Genomic DNA, 22217 nt, shown 5'->3' on the forward strand with positions numbered 1-22217 from the left:
CCCACCATGTCCATTATTGGTGCTAATGGGCCTACTTTGTTATGTTCAATAAGTTTTCTTTTGCAAATAAATGTCTGGTTCAATATTTAATTAAATGTTTTTTTAATTTGTTTCAAATATTGTTCAACATATATAGCTTCAGCTTAATATATGCGTATATAAACATAATAGGCATGAAACATAGCACATATATATATATATATATATATATATACACACACACACACACACACCACAAACTTTGAAGATTCTAAACCTGAATGATAAATTACCCACAAGGCTGGCTGTAAGAGCTTGTGGGCGTGGAAGGTACAGGGCAACGACCAGCATCACCATCAGCAAGTGAATACTTTTAATTAGTGTGATTGATATTTCCAGCCGGGCGTGACATAGTGCCGTTGACCCAGATAGGAGTGATGGAGCAACCGGATGAAACCGAGCTGTGGAGGAGATATGCTCATATATATATATATATATATACAAAATTGAAGTGAGAACATCATCAACATCAGCAAGTGTGGTTAAGTGGTTCTCAGGGGTCCTCGAAGAGGTCCCATGGGGTCCCCCGCTAAATGATAAATGATGGTTAGGAACCTTAATGGATCGTTATGGTTATGTGACTCTGAGACTCTACACATCGAACAAAATGTACCCGTGAGGGTTCATTTGGTTTCCATGTGTATACACTGAGCTAATAGGGCTCCTTGAAATAAAAGTCTGAGAATCACTGCATTACAGGAATGAAATCATTAAGGACCCACATGTCAGAAAAGGTGCCATTGGTCCTTTAACTGTTTTCGGCCCGTCCCTCTCTCGCCCCACACAGAAAAGGTGGCATTGGTCCTTTAACTGTTTCCTCCCAGGCTGCGGCGGCGAGCCAGCGCAGCCCAGGGATTGAGAGCTTTCAGTGGGATGACAGATCGCTTCGTTGCCCTAGTCATATATCACACGCCTCGGGGTCTCCGAAGGCGGTTCGACTGACGGTCTGTCGGTCCAACGGTCTGTCTGTCTGTCCGTCCCCCCCCCTCCTCTGCCCATTCATTACTGCCAGGGAAATGAGAGCGGCGAGTCCATTAAAAAGAAATAAAAAGGTGATGGGTTTATGGTTTTCATAGGGAAGATGGGTTTATCTTGTATGGATAAATGGCTGAGAGGTGGACGACACCAGCTGCGGTTGAATTTGTGTCAGACCAGGGGGGTGGACATAATGATCCACAATGTGATAAATATCTGTTCACGGCAGGAAGGAGTAGGCACGCTGTTTACCACAGCACGGGCACTTTTCCATGATGTAACTCTAAAGGTGGAGAAATCTAAAATAATAGTTGGACCATTGACTAGAAATTGATTATTTAAAATGTTCTCCTCATTGACTTACATTGTGAGCTGAAGCAGCTCTCAAAGTCATTCTTTAAGCCTGTACACAAACGCAAACAAACCGATTCTGACAATATATAGGTTGAGTGCTAGATACAGATTAAAACAAGTGCAATTGGAATAAGTGATGACACAAAAATGCTGAAGCATCTTGTTTACCTTAAATCGCTTTGTGATTTGGGAGCTGCTAAATCCCTAAATTGTAAATTGTACAACTGAACAAACACTGTAGCGTACAGTATATCAGTGATTAGTAATATCAAAATACAGTGGTTTTGTTTTTGGTTCATAATACAGTGGTTTTGTTTTTGGTTTAACCAAAATATATCACTTACCCGAAGATTTAAGAAAATCGATTGTTTCAGCCCTAGTTTTCTCTCTCTATAATGTGTGCACCTGGCCCTGGTGTAGGGCGTGCACATTAGCGGGGCTCTGTAGCCACGCAGGGCTGTCAGTGAGCGATAGCAGGGTGAGGATGCCGTGTGACCGAGATGATGCCAGGCCTGCCAGGCACTGTAACTAATACCTCCCCATTACACCAGTGTCCACGGGCTCAAACTGCTGCAAAACGCCTCTTCACCTAGGAGCTGCAGTTCCCCCCCCCCCCGTGTGGCTGGCTACCACGTCACTATCCATCATCCTATCCCTGCCTCTGAATGACATCAGGCCTGATGGCCTCTTCACGGCACAGACCGGAGGGGAAAGGACTTAAGTTAGGCCTCTGCTCTGAGAAATAATGACAGTTACCACTTCACCACGGTCCTGGTGTGATGCCAAACAGGGCTGGAGAGACCAGTTACTGTATGTCGTCACATAAACGGTTTTAAGGAAATGGCCAATAGAAGACAGACTTAACCACTTTGGTTAAATCTAAAACCCTATTTTGAGCTGGTCCTTTAAAATATATATGCATGTTTCTTTTAATAGCAAAACAGTACACTGCGCTGCAATGTGATGTTGTGAGCAAGAGGAAGGAAGGAAGGAAGGAAGGAAGGAAGGAAGGAAGGAAGGAAGGAAGGAAGGAAGGAAAGAAAGAAAGAAACCTTGAAAAGAGAACTGTTGCAGGACAGCTTGCAGACAGACATGCAGTCGGAGCCCTGTGTGAGAGTCAGTCAAAGGCATGCAGTGATAGCACCACAGTAGAGGTGCAACGCTACCCTCACTGTCACAAAGTGCAGTGTGCAGCCTGTGGCGCACACTGAAGGTTTGAATCCACCGTGGTGCATCTGGTATAGTCCAACACAATTGCCTGTGTTTGGGGAAGGGAAGCCGTGCGGGGAGGGGTGATATTTGTCACTGGACTCACTGCAAATACTTTATCTCTGCAGGCTGTGGCGGTATCCGTCAGCAGGGAGTGTTGGGCCGGAGGAGTAGGACGGAGGCTCTACGTCCTCCCGGTGGGGGCTCCTCACTGGCAGGTGAGCCAGTAGGATACAACAGCAGTGACAACACAGGGAAACGTGTGTGGGGGGAATCAATTGGCATAAGGTCTAAATTGGGGAGATTGGGTTTAACCAGGGCTTAAAGCCAAAAAACATCCCAAGACTGAAAATGTTTTTTTTTGCAAATCTGCACTGATCTCATTAAATGACCCCCATGAAATCCTCAGGACTGAAATCCGTCCCCAGGACTGAGAACTTTAAGCCCTGGGTTTAAAACAAGCAACAACTACATTATTCCCTGGGGGTGCCCGGAAGCCCTAGTAGAACACCGGCCTACAAAAAAGGCCTTTGATTCCAAGGGGTTTCATTATCGAAACACAAATTAAGCTTTCATGGAGCGAGCTCCAACTCTGGACACTTCAAATTAGGATATTGATTTGGAGAGGAGGGGGTAATCACAGTTAAGCCGTAATGGCGCAGCCTCCTGAAATTAAAGTGCATCCTTTACAAATCTGACATGGAAAACTAGTCTAGCCGTGGCTCATGGTAATTCGTCTTCCATTAGGGGAAACAAATTAAGTACTTTACTTAACTACAAATTTGAGTTACTTTTATTTTATGTCCATCATTAATACTATATAATTCTACTGCACTGCGTGTCAGAGGCAAATATTGTACTATGTACTCCACTACAAGTTATGTATATTGAGATGACAAAACATGCAATATACAATTGTCTGTAAAAGATTGCTGATGTACAAGCTCACAATGAGTCACGAATCACGATGCAACGCGATGTGAGGTTGTAGATCTGCCATTTTCAAAAGATTTGGACAAATTTTTAAAACAAATTGAGAAAACTTGTGAAATGTGACATTCTGCGTGCGGTCACCGGGAGTTGCTATTGAGCCGCTAAACATGGTCACTTTTTTCATAGCGCGATCTTAGCTGGAAATCTCATAAAAAGGACTAGAAATACTCCAGCCTCCACCTTTCTGTTTTTCAATGCATTGAGGCTGAAGGGAAAGCCAATGGAGAGCTTTGATATGCGGTAAGCCAACATGATATGTAAAATATTATAGAATGCTAAATAGCACGTTAAAGGCGACCTTGGCGCTCCGGGATATCATTAAAACCTTGTTTAAAAAAAAGGAAATTGCACTCGTGTGAAGTGAGGGGCGCCTCACAAACATTAAAAGTCCATAGTCTTGGCTGCCACAGGATGTCACGTTTAGTACTCTAAACAAACATTAAAAAGTCCATAGACCTGGTTGTCATATGACGTAATTTCCAAAAGCCAGATGTTGGAAGGGATAGCCCTCCCCCCAGAAAACACCACTGGTCGGGGCTCACGGTAATTGTATGGAAGACAAAGACACAAACATGCCCATCCGTCTTGTGGCTGGTGCATGCCGTGCTCTCCCCGTTTGCCATTTTCAGAGCCTGTGCTGCTCTTAACAGCGCAAGTATGACATTTAAGAAAAAGTCATTAGGGTATTAAAAATGAATGTGCACTGCGTCGGGCTCTCATTAACGCAAGCGGAGCGGGCTGATTAAGTATTCTCAACCAGAGCCTCTGTGGATGTCAAGGGTAGGATGGCAGACAGAAAAGGCAATCCCCCTCCTCTGTTTGCACAGCCGGCCCAGCGGAGTGCAACACATAATTGCCCCACGCCGGTGAGCGAAGGTTAGTGGTGGAAGATGTACTCTGATTTATTTTATTTTTGAGGGCCGTTGTGACGCGTTGCAAGCTTGTAGATCAGTTACTTTTGAATACCTTAACTAATAGGGCTTAAGTGATTAATGTATATTTTTTAATAAGCTAAATATGCAAAGTAACTAGTAACTAAAGTGTTCTAATAACAAGTAAAAAGAAAGTACATTTGCCTCCGAGATGTAGCGCGGTACAGTATAAAGCATAAAGTCTTAGACTAGATATACTCATGCAAAGTAAAAGTACCTCCAAGCTACACTTGAGCAACAGTACTTGAGTAAATGTATTCGGTGAGGGTTGAGAGATGATGTCGATGCAAGGGCAGGCCTCTGTCATCCGTTCATCCGTCCGACTGTCCGCCCGCCTGTCAGTCCTAGCGCTTTGTGACTTTAGCCAAAGTCGTCTCCTAATCAACTTTCAAATCATCAATGAATAAGGCTATAGTAACAGCTCTCACCTTCGGGACGCTGCAGATAAAACCGCAGCACCCCCAACACCACCATCAACATTCCTGTCAGTCGCCACCAACGACTATGCTGATACCACCATACCCGTGGCCTTATTCCAAGCCCTGTTCTCTTCTTTGTACTGCTGCTATGTCAACTACAGCCCAGGAGGAAATCAAAACGCTCTCTCAAGAGTGCCTCTTAAACAAGCAGTCCGTTTTAATTACTAGGAAAGGTTTAGCACAGAGGGAGAAGAAGAAGAAAATGAATTAACAATCAGAATAGCTATATTATGTTTATGGTATAATGTAAAATGAGTTAAACCAGTGTTTCTCAAAGTGGGGTCAATATTTGTAGCCTTGCTCCAGTCCAGACCATAGACTCCGGCCACTTACAGGGCTGTCACGATCAGTGTTGGAAATTAATAAGGTAAATAAAGTAATATTACCAGTAAGACGCCTGAGGGCGAGAAGCGACCTCACCCTAGAGGGCACCTAACCTGATTTAAGTTGACGACTAATTGTCACTATTAATTGAGATTAATGATTTACTTGTGTTTTTGGCACTGAATGTTGGAATATAAGAAGTGAGCTTATAGGACTGGCTGATTTTCAAGCATTCCGTGTGTCTTTTTAATAGTTTTTATATCTCTTGTGAACATGATTGAAGAGAAGACTCAACTTACTTAACAGCAGGTGCGTAGATGGCGGCAGCAGAGAGTTCCTCCTCCTGCTCCCATCTGGTCTCTCAGGCAGAGACGATGCACTCCGATCAAATGCTGATCGGAGTGATATAAGAGAGACCAGATGCAGGCAGGAGGAGGGAACTTGTGAACTCAATACTGCCGCAATCTGGCGGAGTCAGGTTAGGTGCGTAGGCGACAAAGCAGTAAAACACCTTTTCAGAATGGCGTCCTAACTCCTAACACGTTATCAATGTGGGTGTCCTTGACATGAAGATGTTTGATAAGCACTTTGCTACATATATCCCAGTGCAGCTTGGCGTCCGAACAAGCCAAACGGCCGCGCCTAGCGATGGCCGACCAGTCACCAGCACGCCTCCAAAAGTATCACGGTTAACAGGAACAGTCAGAAGTCACGGAGGGGGCCAAGTGGTCAGCTGTGTGTCTCTGTCACCTCCGCCCCACATTAAGAGGTCTCACCTGACACTCCGGCCTTCGACCGCTTAAGGTTAACTCTGACGACACATTCAACAATGATGAGCTCATAACACTATAAAGTAGAGGTGGAAAGACCTGAAGCTGATTCTGCTAATGCTATCTAAATCACTAGTTCTCACACCAGATTGTTTTTCTTTTGTTTTTATTTTTTTCCCTCCAGAAATAGCAGATCTATACTAGCACGCAGCGCTGTGAGCTTGTAGATCTGCTATTTTTGAATAGCCAACACAAACATTTTAAAAGAGACAAATGCTTTCTCGGTTTAAATGGGTTAATTACTGTACTTGAGCCCAATTTTGAGGTGCCTTGACTTTACGTAAAGATAGCCATGTTTCAATGATTACATTTCTTTTTACTCCTCTACAATTATTAGAACACTTTAGTTACTACAGATTTGCATTAGTAATACAAAACCCCTAGTCTATACTAGGCTATTCAAAAGGTTTGACCAACTTTAAAATATCTTCGAAAACAAACATTTCCATACTGTGGCATTACTTTTACTTGAGTAAAAAAGAATAACTGCCCATTAGAACCGACAGCGCCATTAATCGATGATGGACTACCTCCCTGACACACAAATATGACGGCGTGGCATTAAAAGCCTATGATTACTTCTAACCATTTCAGTTAACCTGTTCACCTCAGCGTGCGGCCCAGCAGCTAGGTCCATCACGTCTCATTATGTGCAGCCGTTAATTAGACTAAATAAGAGTAATGCGCGGCGGCCATCAGCCTCACGTCACTGACATTGGGGCGTCAAAAAACAGCCACCGTCTCTCCCAGTCTTTCAGCCCAGATTTAAGTTGCGTCTCGCATGGGAAGATGGACGATCTACAAGCTTGTGCGTTATACCGAAGGGGTGAGAAAAATAGGTGATCTACAAGCTCACAAAGCACTTCCCTGGAAAATAGCCGATGTACATAGCTAAACAACATAACACAGGGTGACACGTTATGAGCTTGTGGTTTGATTCATTTCAATCCGAGGGGCACGACTATGTAAATACTCCCCCCCCCCCATGATTTATATTTACATTTACATTGCATTAACATTACAATTACCCTTATAGCTTGTAGATCTGACGTTTCCGGTGCGAGACGCCTATATATGTATAAATCAGGTGCCTCGCGCCTCCCCTTGCCGTGCCGTGTGCTGGGCTGCGTGCCCATCTAATTCATTTCTAATTAGCAGTCACTGGGCAGCTCTCCATAGCAGTGACACGCAGGGAGGGGTGGGGGGAGGAGCATGTGAGTGGTTGAGTGGGGGGTGATGGGGGTGTGTGTGTGCGTGTGTGTGTGTGTGTGTGTGTGCGTGTGTGTGTGTGGGTGTGTGTGTGTGTGTGTGTGTGTGTGTGTGTTGCATGCTTCCCTGCCCGTCAATCGATGCCTCCTCACCTGAGGAGAGAGAGAGAGACAGAGAGGACAAGCAGGCCCGGTCGTGCCGTCTGTTCCGCGGCAGGGAACGGTTGTCGTCAAAGACTCCTTTTTAGCGCTGCGCATGGCATGAAATTCTCCAGACCGATTTCAGTAATTTCTTATTTCAGTCTTTTTCTTCATGACATACGGTACATTAACTGGCAGGTATTCATTAATTAATTATTCCGCCACTGCCAGTGTTTTTCAGTGAAGACCCTTCTTTTGAAGGCTGTGTACCGGATGTAAACAAATGTTGTGTGGCGGACAATCATCTTTTCTTTCACCCGTAAATAAACATTTGTTAAGTTCTTTAGTTATGGGCCATTGAATAACGCTCGTTTTGACCAAAAACGCAATCTGGTAAAAGAAACCGAGATCAAGGACTAAGAGGACAGGACGCGAAGACCATACGGTGGACTCCATGTTGCTCCCTGGAAGGAAAGAAACATGTGCAATGGGCTATATGCAGCCAACACTTCCACGTTCAGCTTCCTTGGTCTCAATTGCGCATGTTTCTTTCCTTCCAGGGACTCCAACATGGAGTCCACCATACGGTCTTCGCTTCCTGTCCTCTTTTAATAGTCCTTGACCGAGATGCATTTTAATAAATCTGTATCTGACTCCTACCGACCTAGGACCATTCATACGTTGGCGAAGAGTGATTTTTTGCGTAATCACTGAAAACACGATACTACTGACGTCTGGGGACGTCAATGGTAGTTAACCCATTCGGGGTTATGTTATGCTTTAGCTATTGAAAAATAGCAGATCTACAAGCTCATAGCGCGCCACCGAGTGGCGCGCTACGAGCTTGTAGGTCTGCTATTTTTGAAAAATCGAAGAACGACTGACAGAAACATAGCTTTTTCAGAAAACTGTCAGGATGAAGAAGACATTTTTTTAATCTGATCTCAGGTCAGAATGGGTTAACTATTACTGCCGCTAGGTGGCAGCATAAGCACACTTAAGGAATCCCACCCGGCAGCTCTAACTCTACTATCCTTGTTTCAGTGAGCCTTTGTTGTGAGCACAGTGATCAGTCGCATTACTGTAGCTCACACCCCTTAGCTACAGTATGATTACAAACAGTTACATGTGCTCAGCGATGCTATACAAATTACAAACTCACAAATGTTTTACGATCGTTGGGATGCGTGACAGCTCATCATCGCTTTGAAAATCCTGTTTTCTCAATGGAGCTGAATTTAAAAATCCCATAGCTGGTGGGGACGGAGTCTCTCCATAGTAACCGGAGTAATGCTAAAAGGTAAATTGTCGCCACTTTCATATATGGAGTATACGTGGTCTACGAACACGTACGTAGTTAGCACCTTTAGGTATCAATAGCCTAGCTATGTTTATAAATTGAATGGGTCAAACTAAACTAGCAATATAATGCATGCTATATTGCTGAAAATGGTAAAGTGGCGTTCAGAAGCATCTTCCATGAATCAGGTCTTGGATAAAAAACAAAATTAAACTGGTTGGGCTGTACAGCATGTACTGCAGAACAGCAAGAACATGGGTTTAGAATGATAATACCTGAACAGCATCGTTTGACATTGTTTTAGGAAAAACAACAACTATGGTGGAGGAGAGGACTCCTTCCACGCCGTTTCACAGAGCACAGATTGGGAAATGTTTGTTGTGATTTTGGTTTTTAGCTTCATTCCCTGTGACTTTGGCCCTTCGTGAAGATGATGGTGGAAAGGAGGACAGGGCGGGTGTGGAGAGAGAGGGAGGAAGTCGTCATGGCGCGTGGAGTTGTGGACTGTGTTTCGGACCGGCGGGCGGAACGGTGTGTGGAGAGGAGGAGAGGAGCGCATCACTGAGAACATATAGCTCTCTGTGTGTGTGTGTGTGTGTGTGTGTGTGTGTGTGTGTGTGTGTGTGTGTGTGTGTGTCTCTCTCGCTTTCCCACCCTCTGTATCCCTTTCCCTCTCCACACCGCTCTCTCCCTCTGTGTATGTGTGTCAAGGTCTCCTCCTAGTGTTCAGTAGCAGAACAGGGAGGTTTGACCTTTCCTTGTTCTGCCGTTTTATAATTATCATAATTTTTCTTACTTTTTGTTTTATCATGAACATTAGTGAGGACCAATAGATAAAATGGGTTAAGTACCATTTTGAGGACTTTAAGTGGAGTATTTCAATAAGTTATACTGCTACTTCACTCAGAGGCACATACTGAACTTTGTACTCCGCTAACAGTGTTGCCAGATTTTGAAAGAGACATAAGCATCCGGGTCTATGAAAACAAGCCGAAGAGAAGCAACTAACACATGAGTATTTTAAACCTACAGTATAAGATCATAACGTGTTGTTAGCTTGTAGATCTGCAAATATTTTTGAAACATTTTAACAGGTCGAATCTGGTACGGGGAACAGATTTCAGATAGGGATATGTGGACAATTACATGTTAATGTGAGGGCCGTTTTAGGAAGCAAGCTCAAATAAGCAACTGCACTTCAGAAACAAGCCCCCAAAAAACGCAACCCGCAACAATCAATATTTAGTTGCAACTTTACAGAAAAACAAGCCCAAAGTCACTCATAATAGGCGAATATGGCAACACTGTCCACTACAATGATTTGAAAACTTAATTTACTACCCTAGTAAATGTGCAGATGTGCATTTTGATTGCAAAACCTACAATATATAAACTACTTAAACCTTAAATTATACTTTGGCCTTTCAAAAATAGCCGATCTACAAGTTCACACCACATTGTGGTGTCACATGTTGTGAGCGTGTAGATCTGCCGTTTTCTAAAGAGACCGATGCGACTTGGCCACTGAACATGAAAGAAAGCGTGACAAGGTTGCGGCGGCCCACCGGTTCAAGGTGGAACGCGGTTCTACTTTCAATGTTGCCATGAGAGAGAGCAGAGGCAGAGCTAGCAGTGCTTTCATTAGCTCCCCCATCACTCAGACACACACTTTGAACGTCTTCACCTGCCAAGGCCGACTCCGCACACACACAAACACGCGCGCGCACACACGCAAACGCACACACTCACACACAAGGGAGATTAAAACAGCAGCCTTGATGGGGGTCTCAAACAGGTAATTACAACCAAAGGAAATTTATCCATATATGTAATTACATTTCATTAGACAGCCTCACATTATGAATGAGAAAATCACACACATACACACACACACAAAGAAAAAAAAGTGATGGAATATCCTCCAAATTGTCCCGCACAACCTTCAGTTGGTCCCTGGCCGTTTCCACATGAGAAACGACGGCGGTGGCGGCCAATTACGGGAATAATAGGCAGTGAAAATAGCGGCGTTATGTATGATGGGGTGGGGGGGGTATGGGAAATTACCTTTGTTGAAGAACATGGAGGCCATCTGACCCATCTCCACACGTTCCACTATGTCGAAATGGTCCGCGTAACCTCCTCCCGACCTCTCTGTGGAGACACGGGACAGCGTCAGGCCTGTCACCATACACCATTATGTTTAAGTTTAAGGACAGCGTCAGGCCTGTCACCATACACATTTAAAGGACAACTTTAGTTTTTTTTCAACCAAGGTTCATGTTTTAGGTTGTTATTAGAGAAACTAAAAGGTGAGTGTTAATTTTTTTTAATTTGCTGCTTTCTTTAGTTTTAGGGATTTCAGCTCTTTTTGACAGGGGGGCAGGGGCATTCGAGCATGGGGCTAAATATGTATTTTTTAACACCATTTTATGGTGATTTCTTTTTTTATGGTTTACTTTACTATAGTCCAAAAATCACCAGGAAATTACATCTGGCCACAGAAGATCACAGGATCTATTGAATGTGACAAACTGACATATTGAGCCTATACACACAGTATAAGCCTTCCTCCAGTAGGCTACCTTCACATTCAGTAGATCCTGTGATCTTCTGTAACCAGATGTAATTTCTTGGGGTTTATTAGGACTATAGTAAACCATAAAAAAAGAAATCACCATAAAATTGTTTTAAAAAATACATATTTAGCCCCTGTCAAAAACAGCTAAAATCCCTAAAACAAAAGAAAGCAGCAAATGAAAAAAAAATAACACTCATATTTTACTTTCTCTAATAACAACCTAAAATATGAACCTTGGTTGAAAAAAACTAAAGTTGTCCTTTAAGTTGACGATTATGTTTTTTTGTTTGTGATGAAATGTGATGAAAATAGCTGATCAAACAAACAAGCATGCGACGCAGTCTGTTATTTTTGCAAAGATGTTCGGTGGTGCTTATATTAGCATATGTATTGGTTTTTACCAGTCACTTAAAGTGTAGTCTGAAAATATTTGGAAAGATTTTAGATTTTAATGTGGCATTGTCCATTTCTGTAGGATCTTTCTGATACTGCTCAAACATGCAGACTGTCCAAATGCAAAGAGAAAACAAAAGAGTTGAACACAACTCAAACTTATGTCCGTCAGACGGACAGACAAGTTTGAGAAAAAAAAAGGTCTAAACATCTGCCCCCCACTCCATTTGTCTCAATGTTATCCGTGTGCAATGAGAGTGAGAGAAATAGGTTAGGCTTCAGGGTTTGTGAATGCTCTCGAAAGAAGAGGGCTTTATTTGTCACTCACTCATACAGGTACAAACAAGGACATGTTAAAGGGCAAGACCACTTTGGTAGAGGTTTGGGTTGTGTACTATGTGTAGTTACTTTGCCATGATGTAACTCCAAATGTGGACAAGAAATCAAAAATAATTGCTTCAGTGATTAGAAATTGATTCCAAATAAGATCCCCAATGACTTACATTGTATGCTGAAACAGCTCTCAAAGTCACTCTTTTAGTACGTAAACAAACACAAACAAAGTTGATTCAGACAATATAGAGTATAGTGTATAGAGCATAGTGTAACTACCTAGTTGGAGATCGGGGTTCGACTCCAGCTCAGGATGCGAAACGTTACACACACACACACACACACACACACACACACACACACACACACACACACACACACACACACACACACACACACACACACACACACACACACACACACACACACACACACACACACACACACACACATCCAAATGGTAACATAAATAAGTTAACATTTGTATATATAAAAAAAGCAGTACAAAGTTTGGTGATGCTCTATATTGTTGTCTGAATCAACTTTGTGTTTGTTTGCATACTAAAAGAGTGACTTTGAGAGCTGTTTCAGCGTTCTATGGAGCATATTTTGAATTATGGAGCATATTTTGAATTGTCAATTTGCGATCACTGGAGCAATTATTTTTGATGTCTTGTCCACATTTGAAGTTACATCATGGCAAGGTAACTACTACACAACCCAAACCTCTACCAAAGTGGTCTTACACTTTAAAGCCAATTCATGCTTTAAGTGTTGACTGAGGTGTCTAGCGAAAGAAGTGACGTCAAAACTACAAAGAACTACAAGGGCGCTCGGGTGGCACCGTGGTAAATAAGCTGCCACAATCATCGCAGAGTTTGGGGGTTCGAATCCACCGCGGTGCATCCAGCTTTGTCGAACACAATTGGTCTGTGTTCGGGGAAAGGAAGCCGGGTGGGGAGGGTGATAATTGTTAGTGCATATAAATCCTACAGGCTGAGGGCGGTACATGTCAGCAGGGAATACCACGTATTCTGATGACTGATTACTTGATTAGCCAAATACCCAAGACTACTTCCTTGCAGTGGTGGAAAATGTACTCACATGTTTTACTCATGTAAAAGTATCAATACTGCAATGTAGAAATACTACTACTACTGTATATATTACAAGTACAGTAAATGGACACTTACAAACTCACAATGCGTCCCATCGTATTTGTGACGCAATGTGAGTTTGTAGATTGGCTATTTTCAAACGGCCAGAAGTATATAGAGCAAATGTTTTGTAATAATAATAATAATCAAAATCTACAAACTAACTAGCAACTAATGTAGTGGGGTAAAATTACTATATTTGGATCTGAGATGTAGTGGAGAAGGAGCAAAAGTATTGTATATATTGGAATTACTTAGTAAAAATACCTCAAAATTGTACTTAAGTACAGTACTTAAGTAAATGTACTTTCCACCACTGCTTTCTTGTTTATGGTTTCTGGCAACCCTTTCATGTTGGAGAGTCAGACCATGTATAAATTTGCCTTTAGTGTGGTATGTTACGCAAAACTGTGCTAGACTGGATTGTAATGAGTTATGAAAGAAAAAACAAGACGGAACAAGAAAAATCAGATTAAAAAGTAGGCAAAACACACACTCTAACCTTCTATAAAGAAAACCTTATCAGCAATGTAGGCTATGTGCGGAAAGGTGGGGGGGATTATTATCAGATTTATAGAAGGTACAACAGAACATCTATAGATCAAGTACACTTATCTCTGTACATTAGTAACAGTGAGGAAGATAAGCATGTTTGTTTTATTTACTGTTTATTTAAGTTTTTGTTTTCTGTCCATATCCTTGTTCAGACCCGAAGGGTGTGGTATATAGGCACGCGTAGAAAATAAATTTTCAGGGTACCCATTCATCAGCTTAAATTGTTCCAGTTCCAGTTTTGTCTGCTCACATCTTTGTGTCATCACTTCCAATTTCACTTGCTTATCGTTTATGCCGTATGAGTTCTCACTCCTCATTGGATAGAATTGGTATCCCCACCAGAGCATTTCTGTTTATTAAAGAGCTAAAGAGCTATTAAAGAGTAACAGGGAGACCCCCGTTACTCAACAAATACTCTATAACAACAATATAGAACTATTAATTGAACAATTACATTTGTATCACTGAAACTGCAAAGAAACAAACATAGATGAAATTGAATAACAACAATGTAACTCAGTGAAGATAATGTCCTTATCTATTACCTCTGAATAACAAAGGGGAACCAGCAGAGATGTGTGTGCAAATGGCACCACCTAGTGGCTATAAAGTGGATGTACTCACGGACAGACAGGATGGGTCTGGTTTCGGGCTCCGATCGTCCCCGGACGACGACATCGTCATCAGAATAGTCCGAGGTGGAGTCACTCTCATGGACCTGATGATGACAGAGGTAAAGGGGATCGTCATGAGAAAACCTAACATCTTCAAATACCTCTCCGCTCCCAAACTTAAAGCACTGAAGCATTGATTGTGCCGCTGTCACTTTACAACAGTGGTGGTTCCAAACCTTTCTTCGATCAAGGGGGGATCTCAAAGGTGTACAAGGCTGCTGTGTCGGCCATGTGCATTTAAGCACTGACTGCAATATTCTTTTGTACTTTACACTAATTATTTCATTTGTTTTACTTGTTGTGATTGATTTCACATTTTAACAATGTAGCACTCTGAGATTCCTTGTGAATGCAAAGTTAGCCGAAGGCTATGTTTTACACCCTGTCCGTGCAAGTGATCTGTGGTGGGAATTGTTATAAGTTGTATATATCTTAATGAATACTAGAAAACTGATATTATGAACTGTATCTTTAAAGAGTAAGCTATCCAGCAGCACATAAAGTAAGATTAAAAGAAAAATATCAGAGTGTGTGTGTGTGTGTGTGTGTGTGTGTGTGTGTGTGTGTGTGTGTGTGTGTGTGTGTGTGTGTGTGTGTGTGTGTGTGTGTGTGTGTGTGTATAGAATATATACAGTGTTCATGTTGAATGTCCACAGTGCAAATTCATGCAGAGAACAATGACATGAAGCAGATGACAGGAAACTGCCAGCATGGCAATGCACAAAATATGAGTTATGTGCGATGCAGAATGTGTCAGTATTTCTGTGGTGGTGACCTGTTCCTCCTACACACTGCATTGTTCATACGGTATGCCTGCATGCGCGCTGGCTGAATTGTTTTACTTTCATACAGTGGTCAGGTCTATGTCAGTGGTTCTCAACCTTATCAGACTATAACCACCCAGAATAATCATATTTGAACTATTTGATCTACAACTTAAGCCGTTGTGTGCTTGTAGATTGGTTAGGTTAGGGTTAGGTTAGGGTCTGAGGTAGTTTGTGGTTCTAATGACAGTCGGACCAATAGTATGTCTAAAACTAATGCCTGTACCCAATACTAAGTAAACTTCTCGTTGGCTGAGGCGATATTGATTTTTTGATATCGGTATTGATACCGTGAATAATATCGCGATTATCGGTATTATCGATCATCAGCCTTTTTAATTTGGCTGGAAACCGAAATGCTGCCAAACAGCAGTATTTCCAGATGTTTTTTTACGAACCAACTTGCTAGGACTTGTTACTCTCACCGGCGCCATGTTTTGTTTGCTTTCCTGGGCGGAGGCGGTCCGACAATGCTGCTGTCGCCTCGTCGCCGTAATTCAGCGTCAGTGCCAGTCAATGCATGGACACTAAGTTATTAGGCAGATTATAGTTGTTTAAAATGAAATACTTGTAAATTCATCACACAGACACACACATACAGTAATGTAGATGTTTATTTAAAAGAAAATCCATATTTACATGACGGTATAATTACGATATTGGGTATCATCGGTATTCAATATTATTTATATACTCCACGATATTACCGATATTGATTTCAAATATCGCGATAAACGGTAATATCGATATATTGCCCAAGCGTAGTCTGTACTTGGTCCGCTCTTTCCCCCCTGCCTGCACCAAACCACTTTTGCGAAAATAGCCGATCTACAAGCAAACGACGACTTGCAGCGTGAGTGATGTGGTTGAATTAGACTATGATATTAAGTAATGTTAGTAGTAGTAGTAGTAGTAGTTGTAGTAGTATAGATCATGACAATCATATTAATCATAATGATAAACGTATAACCAGAGGCTCCCAAATCCCCCAAATCGATAATGTATTAGGCCGAAATGGCCACAACACCCATTTGAAAATGCTCTGCCAAAGAACCTCATAATTGAAGATCGTTGTAAAATGATTCCAATGAGATCTGCCATTTTTTCTTTTTTTTATGGCCAAATTACAAATTGGGTTAAAGTGCTAAAACTGACATTGACGCTATAATATATTATTAAGTAATATAGCTTCGAGGACGCCTGGGGTTCCCGTGACCCAACTTTGATACCCATTAGCTGAAACAATGTTTAAGTGAAGTTCAGACTGAGCAAACGTAGGATAGACTGTTTTCTACTGCTCGGCATCCTTGAAAGACTTATAATCCAAACTATTTTCAAAACTTAGTTTTGTCAGTTGTTCTCCTTTCTGTTCCTTATTTCCCTCCACTTAAAAATGATTTTTTTCTGTGTCAGCCAAAAGTCTCCACAAACACCTTGTCTATCATCAGGGCAGACTGTAAATCAATATAGCTACACTCAGTGACAGTTTCATATCTCCATTGTCGATACGTAAACTTTGTTTTGTTACCACCGTGCTCTGACTTGTCTGATGCGTTGTCCTTCATCAGTGTGACTGAAGAAGGATACAGTATATGCCTTCTGTTGCATATTGTTTTGGCTTCGTCAGTGGAACTAACAAACTTATTTTGTGATATCTCCATTGTCTCCATCCGACGAGATTGTTTGCAAGAGCAGCACCAGTTGAGTTGTTTTGTATACTATACATACTGTATGTAAAAGTCTGACTGCACAAAATAGACATTTAATGAAAATACTTTAATTATAAAGCCTTTTCATAAGTTTTTTGACATAAAAGGTTTCCCCGCGACAGTATAGATTTAAGAGGATAGACAATATAGTTTAAGAGGTTAATCATTGCACAGCCGTTGTCACACACTGAACTGACGAATTGTTATCTGCTTTCAATATGTCCCCATGTTGACCTGGCCGCTCGTGGTTGTTTTGGCCACTATTGACTGTCGGTGTAACATAAAAGGAGCATTCAGTGATTTGGGTGATTTGGGGAAAAAAACCTGGTCCGCCCCGGTAACAAGATGTGCACATGCACACGCTCTACATTGGGGGGTACACGCGACAGGCCAACAGCACGCACACCAAGCCCCGCCCCCGTCCGATCATGATTGGCGGAAGGACCCTCTCTATCCTGATTGGATGAAGGCAGGGCCAACTAGCCAAAAATCGATTTAGCGCCCATTCGATTTATAAACACGGGCGACTTTTACCGACGGACCAGATGTTGTTGTGAATGTGTGTGTAGCAGCTAACAATAGCCACTCCACTCTAGAGTCGATCAACAACAACGGGAGGTAAGAATAAATCTATCGTGACTAGCGAGTCAGCGACTAGCGGAGGACCGTCTAACACAGGATATTTTTTCATAATTAGACGGGATGATTTAGATCGCGAGTTATTAATGTTTTACGATTTTCGTTTTTTTTCGTCGGCTAAACAGGGGAGGGAGTGTTTCGATAACGTCTCACACTTACGTAACATCGAGGATTGCCCAACAGGTGTTCCTAGGCTGTAGAGCCATGCAATCCGTTTTCATATCAATAAACTTCGTCTTTTGGACAATACTTCGTCCTGGGCGTCGGGCGTTACTAATAGAAAGGACAAAGAAATTCGTCCTGGGTGCTGGGGGTGTTTTAACTGGGGACAGGGAGGAACTCCTTATATGGTCAGCACACTATAGTAGGGAGGATTATCACAACAAAACAGTGATATTTGAATTAAGTGAAATCACTGAATATATCTTCAAGAGATTTACTGAAAAATAGTCATGTATTATCAGTATCACCTACATTGTTGAAACAAAAGTAACATTTTATGACTGAAAATGTTATTTTGTTTAGGCAATTATCATTCTAAACCTGTGTTGCTGTTGCTAGCTAAGAATGTTCTACTTAGTTTGCCACCCTATGTGCATCTAATTGCAGCCATTTATAACCCCCAAAACCCTTCTATTTAGCCTGAAAACCTGGCGTTAAAAGGATATGTCCGGTTCTAAATTAGTCGAACATGGTTAAAATGTAGTTTGACGTTCAATGGAGGCGGTAGTGTCTGAAGAAAATAAATATCAAGATATCCAAATATTTAATCAAGCTACTAAAAAGTAAAACCTGTCTGCCTGTGTGCACGAGTAGACGTTAAAATGACCCCCAGAAGTGTTTGAAAGTGAAATACTCTATTATGTGGAGAGAAACGTACCTCCTCCTGTTCTCTCCTCTTCCAACGTAGCTGAGCGTTCGCTGCTGCCATCGCCTCGATCACAAATGTGGTGGTCATGTAGCTGCACAGAGAAATTAACAAGAAACACAATTAATTAATTGCATTACACTCATACCCAACTCGTGATGCCCACTGGCTTTTGTGTAGAGCGGGGCCTGCCCATTGTTCTGACAGCCCGTTATTCTGAAGCACCATTGGTCCGACTGTCCGTTGTTCCGAAAACAAATTCTCATTGTTCTAATGATTCACTGATCAGAAAATGAGCACTCTCCATGGTGCTGAAATGACGAAAAAATGTTTTCCGTCAGTAGGCTATTATCTAGGCGTGCAAAAAATAGTAATAACTGTCAATTTGTAATTTCTATCCTACTTAAACAGAAAGATCTAATGAATTTGATCTCACTGTGCTGTCCACTCTGGAGGCCTAATGCAGGGATGTAAAAAAAAATGACCATGAGTATAATTGGATTGGACTTGATGGCGATCTGAGTGATATGAGTTCTGCTTTACAAAATTAAAATGTTTTGAGACCTGGTCTAGGACTTTACAAAATCTGGATCAGACCCAAAACTCTGACACGGGTCAGGTTCTGGTACGAGTTGTACAAGGAAGTCAGCATCTCTAGGTCAGCGAGTGGTAGAACAGAACTCACCTCATGAAGGATAGGAAGCAGATGAGAGCCAGGCTGACCACCCAGCCGGCTTCAGCGAAGGCCTTGGGCATGGTCAGAGCTCCTGTCCCTACAATCAGGTTGAACATGTACACCAATCCCACCTGGAAAAGCACAAAGGATACATGTGTTTAGGGCTGAAAATATGTATGCTTACCGATTAGTCCATCAATTTGTTTTTCCGTCTAACATGTTACCAGTAACTATCAGAAACTATCAAACTATGCAGCGTCAAGGAACAACGTGCCTGTTGTGGCTTTTGGTCTGGGTCGATTTTAGGCGTTGGCGCCTGTGACTCGGCGCCACAGAGCGAAAAGATGCGTTTTGGTGAGAGTGCGGGGTAAGCTTTCGGACTACATGCAAAAACACAGATGAAATGAGCACAAGAGTAGGGATGAAGATGCTCTGCCCCATTTATACATAAGAGTATGTCAGTAGGATGATGATGTCTGTATATGATTGATGTCAGTACTAGTTGAGTTTGATATGCATTAGACCAGTGGTTCCCAAACCCTTTAGCCTTTGACCCAAAACGGAAGTTAGACATTCTCTCGGGACCCAAACTAGTGAAAATAGCTCACCATGTGTCGCTTCGCGCAGCGAGCTTGTAGATCAGCTATTTTCACTACTTCTTAAATATTTGTTCTAATTTATGGAATTTCGTACATTTTTACTTTATTTCTTCATGAAATTACTGAGAAAATCATTGAATTTAGTTTTTAATTCATGAAATTAGCTTTTTTGGGGAATGCTTTTTGAAAATGTTTTGAAACTAAATGTAGTTAACAAAAAATAAGGGGACCGATTACAATGTGTCCGGCTGTCCGCAACCCACGAATGGGTCCCGACCCAGTGTTTGAGAACCAGTGCATTAGACAACTTTTTTCCCCCTACCTTCTGGGACCTCACCGTAAAATCCTGTGTTTATTTGGTTCCATTTGTACACTCTCAGAGTTACAATAATACAATAGATTAATTGATGCATGAAAAACTAGAACAATCTCCTGTTTTGCACCTGATTGATTAACCCAGAAAGTAATCAAGAGAATAATTGATTGTTGGTGTGACATTTGTGGACACCACAGCTACGGGTGGTACGGTTAATCACAAGAGCGGTTCATATATAGCCACATTCCTAACCACACAGTAGAGAACAAATGTCCTTCACCACACTACTGCTGCTGCTCTGCTACAACAACAGGACACTATACAGGCCAATGTAAGGAAGGTCTGAACAGGAAGCCCTTATTATCCCTATCAGATAGCAGAGTGCTTTAAATTAATCAATGTGTCAGTGTCAGCACAGCTGCAGCAACACTCGATTTGTTTGCGGTTGAGTCACGTGCATAATATCAGCATAACACCTTTTGGAAGACACAAAGTCAGTCGGCAGGTCATAAGAAAACCACAAAGAACTGGACACAGACAGGATGATGGCCCAACAGATGTGAAGTGTAAGCACTTTGAGTTCCTCTTTCGAACGAGAAGAACAAATTGATTCTCGGAATCATCTTCCATTGCATTATATGGAATCAGTGAGTCGCAACTAGAGGGCCGACTTTGAACTTTGGATCCAGGACAGCTGATTACTTGAACACTACACACAGTATTAAGAAGAGCGTACACATGGAACCAAGCGGGGACGCATAAAGGGTCCATCTGGTTCCTATTCACTCTAACCTGTCTGTACACTCTTCAGAGTTACACTGGGAATGCATTCTGATCATCTGTGGGACTTAAAAGTTACGGATTTCACCTTTACACATATGAACTTTGCATTCAGGACACATGACCACTTTAACCTCTTACAGTAATTATCCATACAATGCGTCAGTGATGATGACCCATATGTGTATGTCAGTCACACACTCTTCACAATAATTCGAATCACTCCAGGTTAATGTCATGGCTGGCTTAAAGAAGAACCCACACAAATCAATCAAATGCACTATTAATGCGGTTATCTAATTGAATACTTACAAATGGGGAGTATGGGTCGCCCGTTTCTGTGATACCACCTGCCATGGTGATGGTGGTACTGCCACTGGTCCCTAACCAGAATAAAAGGGTAAAAAATAACTCATTCACATATATTATTGCTTATTTTTAGCATGGCTTAACAGTTCAATGCCACAAGAAGTGATTTAGGTTAGCTTTGCCACAAGAAGTGATTTAGGTTATCTTTGCCACAAGAAGTGATTTAGGTTATCTTTTCCACAAGAAGTGATTTAGGTTATCTTGTTGAAACGAGCTGACAGCAGAACGACTGCGAAAATAGCAGATCTGCAAGCTCACAGCGCGCTGCGAGCTTGTAGATCTGCTATTTTCATTAAAAGCCAGCGCAAATAAAGTAAACAACCCTCACCTGACTTCCTTCAAGAAGTGCTGGAAGTTAGTTAGCCTTAGCTTCGTGCTATAGCTCCCAGTACAAAATGCCACCGCAGCAGCAATATAAGCTGGGAACCAGAAGCACTGTGCTAACTAGCTATGGAGCCCCGCATGTGTTCTAAGCATCCGAAGCGAAGTCAACGTGAAGCGAACGCCTTATAGCAGCCATAAAACGCTCATTTTGTTTCACTGTAGCCAGCTAACTATAATGCCACAAGCCAGAGTGTCTGTGTCGCGTTATTCATTGGCTATGGTGTTGTGCACTGGAAGTAACTATAGCATCAGTCAGTGCCTGCTTTCTGTTTACCGTTTTGTGTTCGCAATGTTGTCTAGAGCCCGCCTACTGGATCCGGTCATTTACACGCACACATGCATGAGAAACACAGCCGTTTCCGTATCTGCCCCAAAACGGGAATGCAAACTGCAAAGTGAGATGACCCCTCCAGTCTACACCATAGAGGAGGATCATATGATCCAAAGACAAGCTTCTTCTTCTTTTTATGTTTATACGAGGGTGGAATCTACGTGGCAATATACTACCATCTTCAGGAATAAAATGTTAATCATTGTTTTACATAACGTTTTAAAGCTGCAATCAGGGACTGGTTTTAA

At 42.1% G+C, this 22217-nt stretch overlaps 1 protein-coding gene across 3 annotated transcripts in view; it reads right to left on the bottom strand.

The window, feature by feature from the left end:
• tmem104 (transmembrane protein 104) overlaps positions 1-21858 on the bottom strand; it is a 124261-nt gene extending 102403 nt beyond the window's left edge. For all 3 annotated transcript variants that reach the window (XR_014570162.1, XR_014570163.1, XM_083780237.1), the window contains exons 1-6: positions 21583-21858; positions 21198-21268; positions 19200-19321; positions 18527-18608; positions 14425-14518; positions 10849-10935 (exon numbers count right to left, since the gene is read on the bottom strand). Coding sequence is in view for 1 of the 3 variants with exons in the window: in XM_083780237.1 (XP_083636363.1) it covers positions 10849-10935; positions 14425-14518; positions 18527-18608; positions 19200-19321; positions 21198-21242 (430 nt within the window). In the remaining 2 variants the exon portion in view is untranslated. The remainder of the gene's footprint in view (positions 1-10848; positions 10936-14424; positions 14519-18526; positions 18609-19199; positions 19322-21197; positions 21269-21582) is intronic.
• Positions 21859-22217: the final 359 nt, after the last annotated feature.

Source organism: Protomyctophum parallelum (assembly GCF_964188405.1).
Source record: "Protomyctophum parallelum genome assembly, chromosome: 13".
NCBI lineage: Eukaryota > Metazoa > Chordata > Actinopteri > Myctophiformes > Myctophidae > Protomyctophum > Protomyctophum parallelum.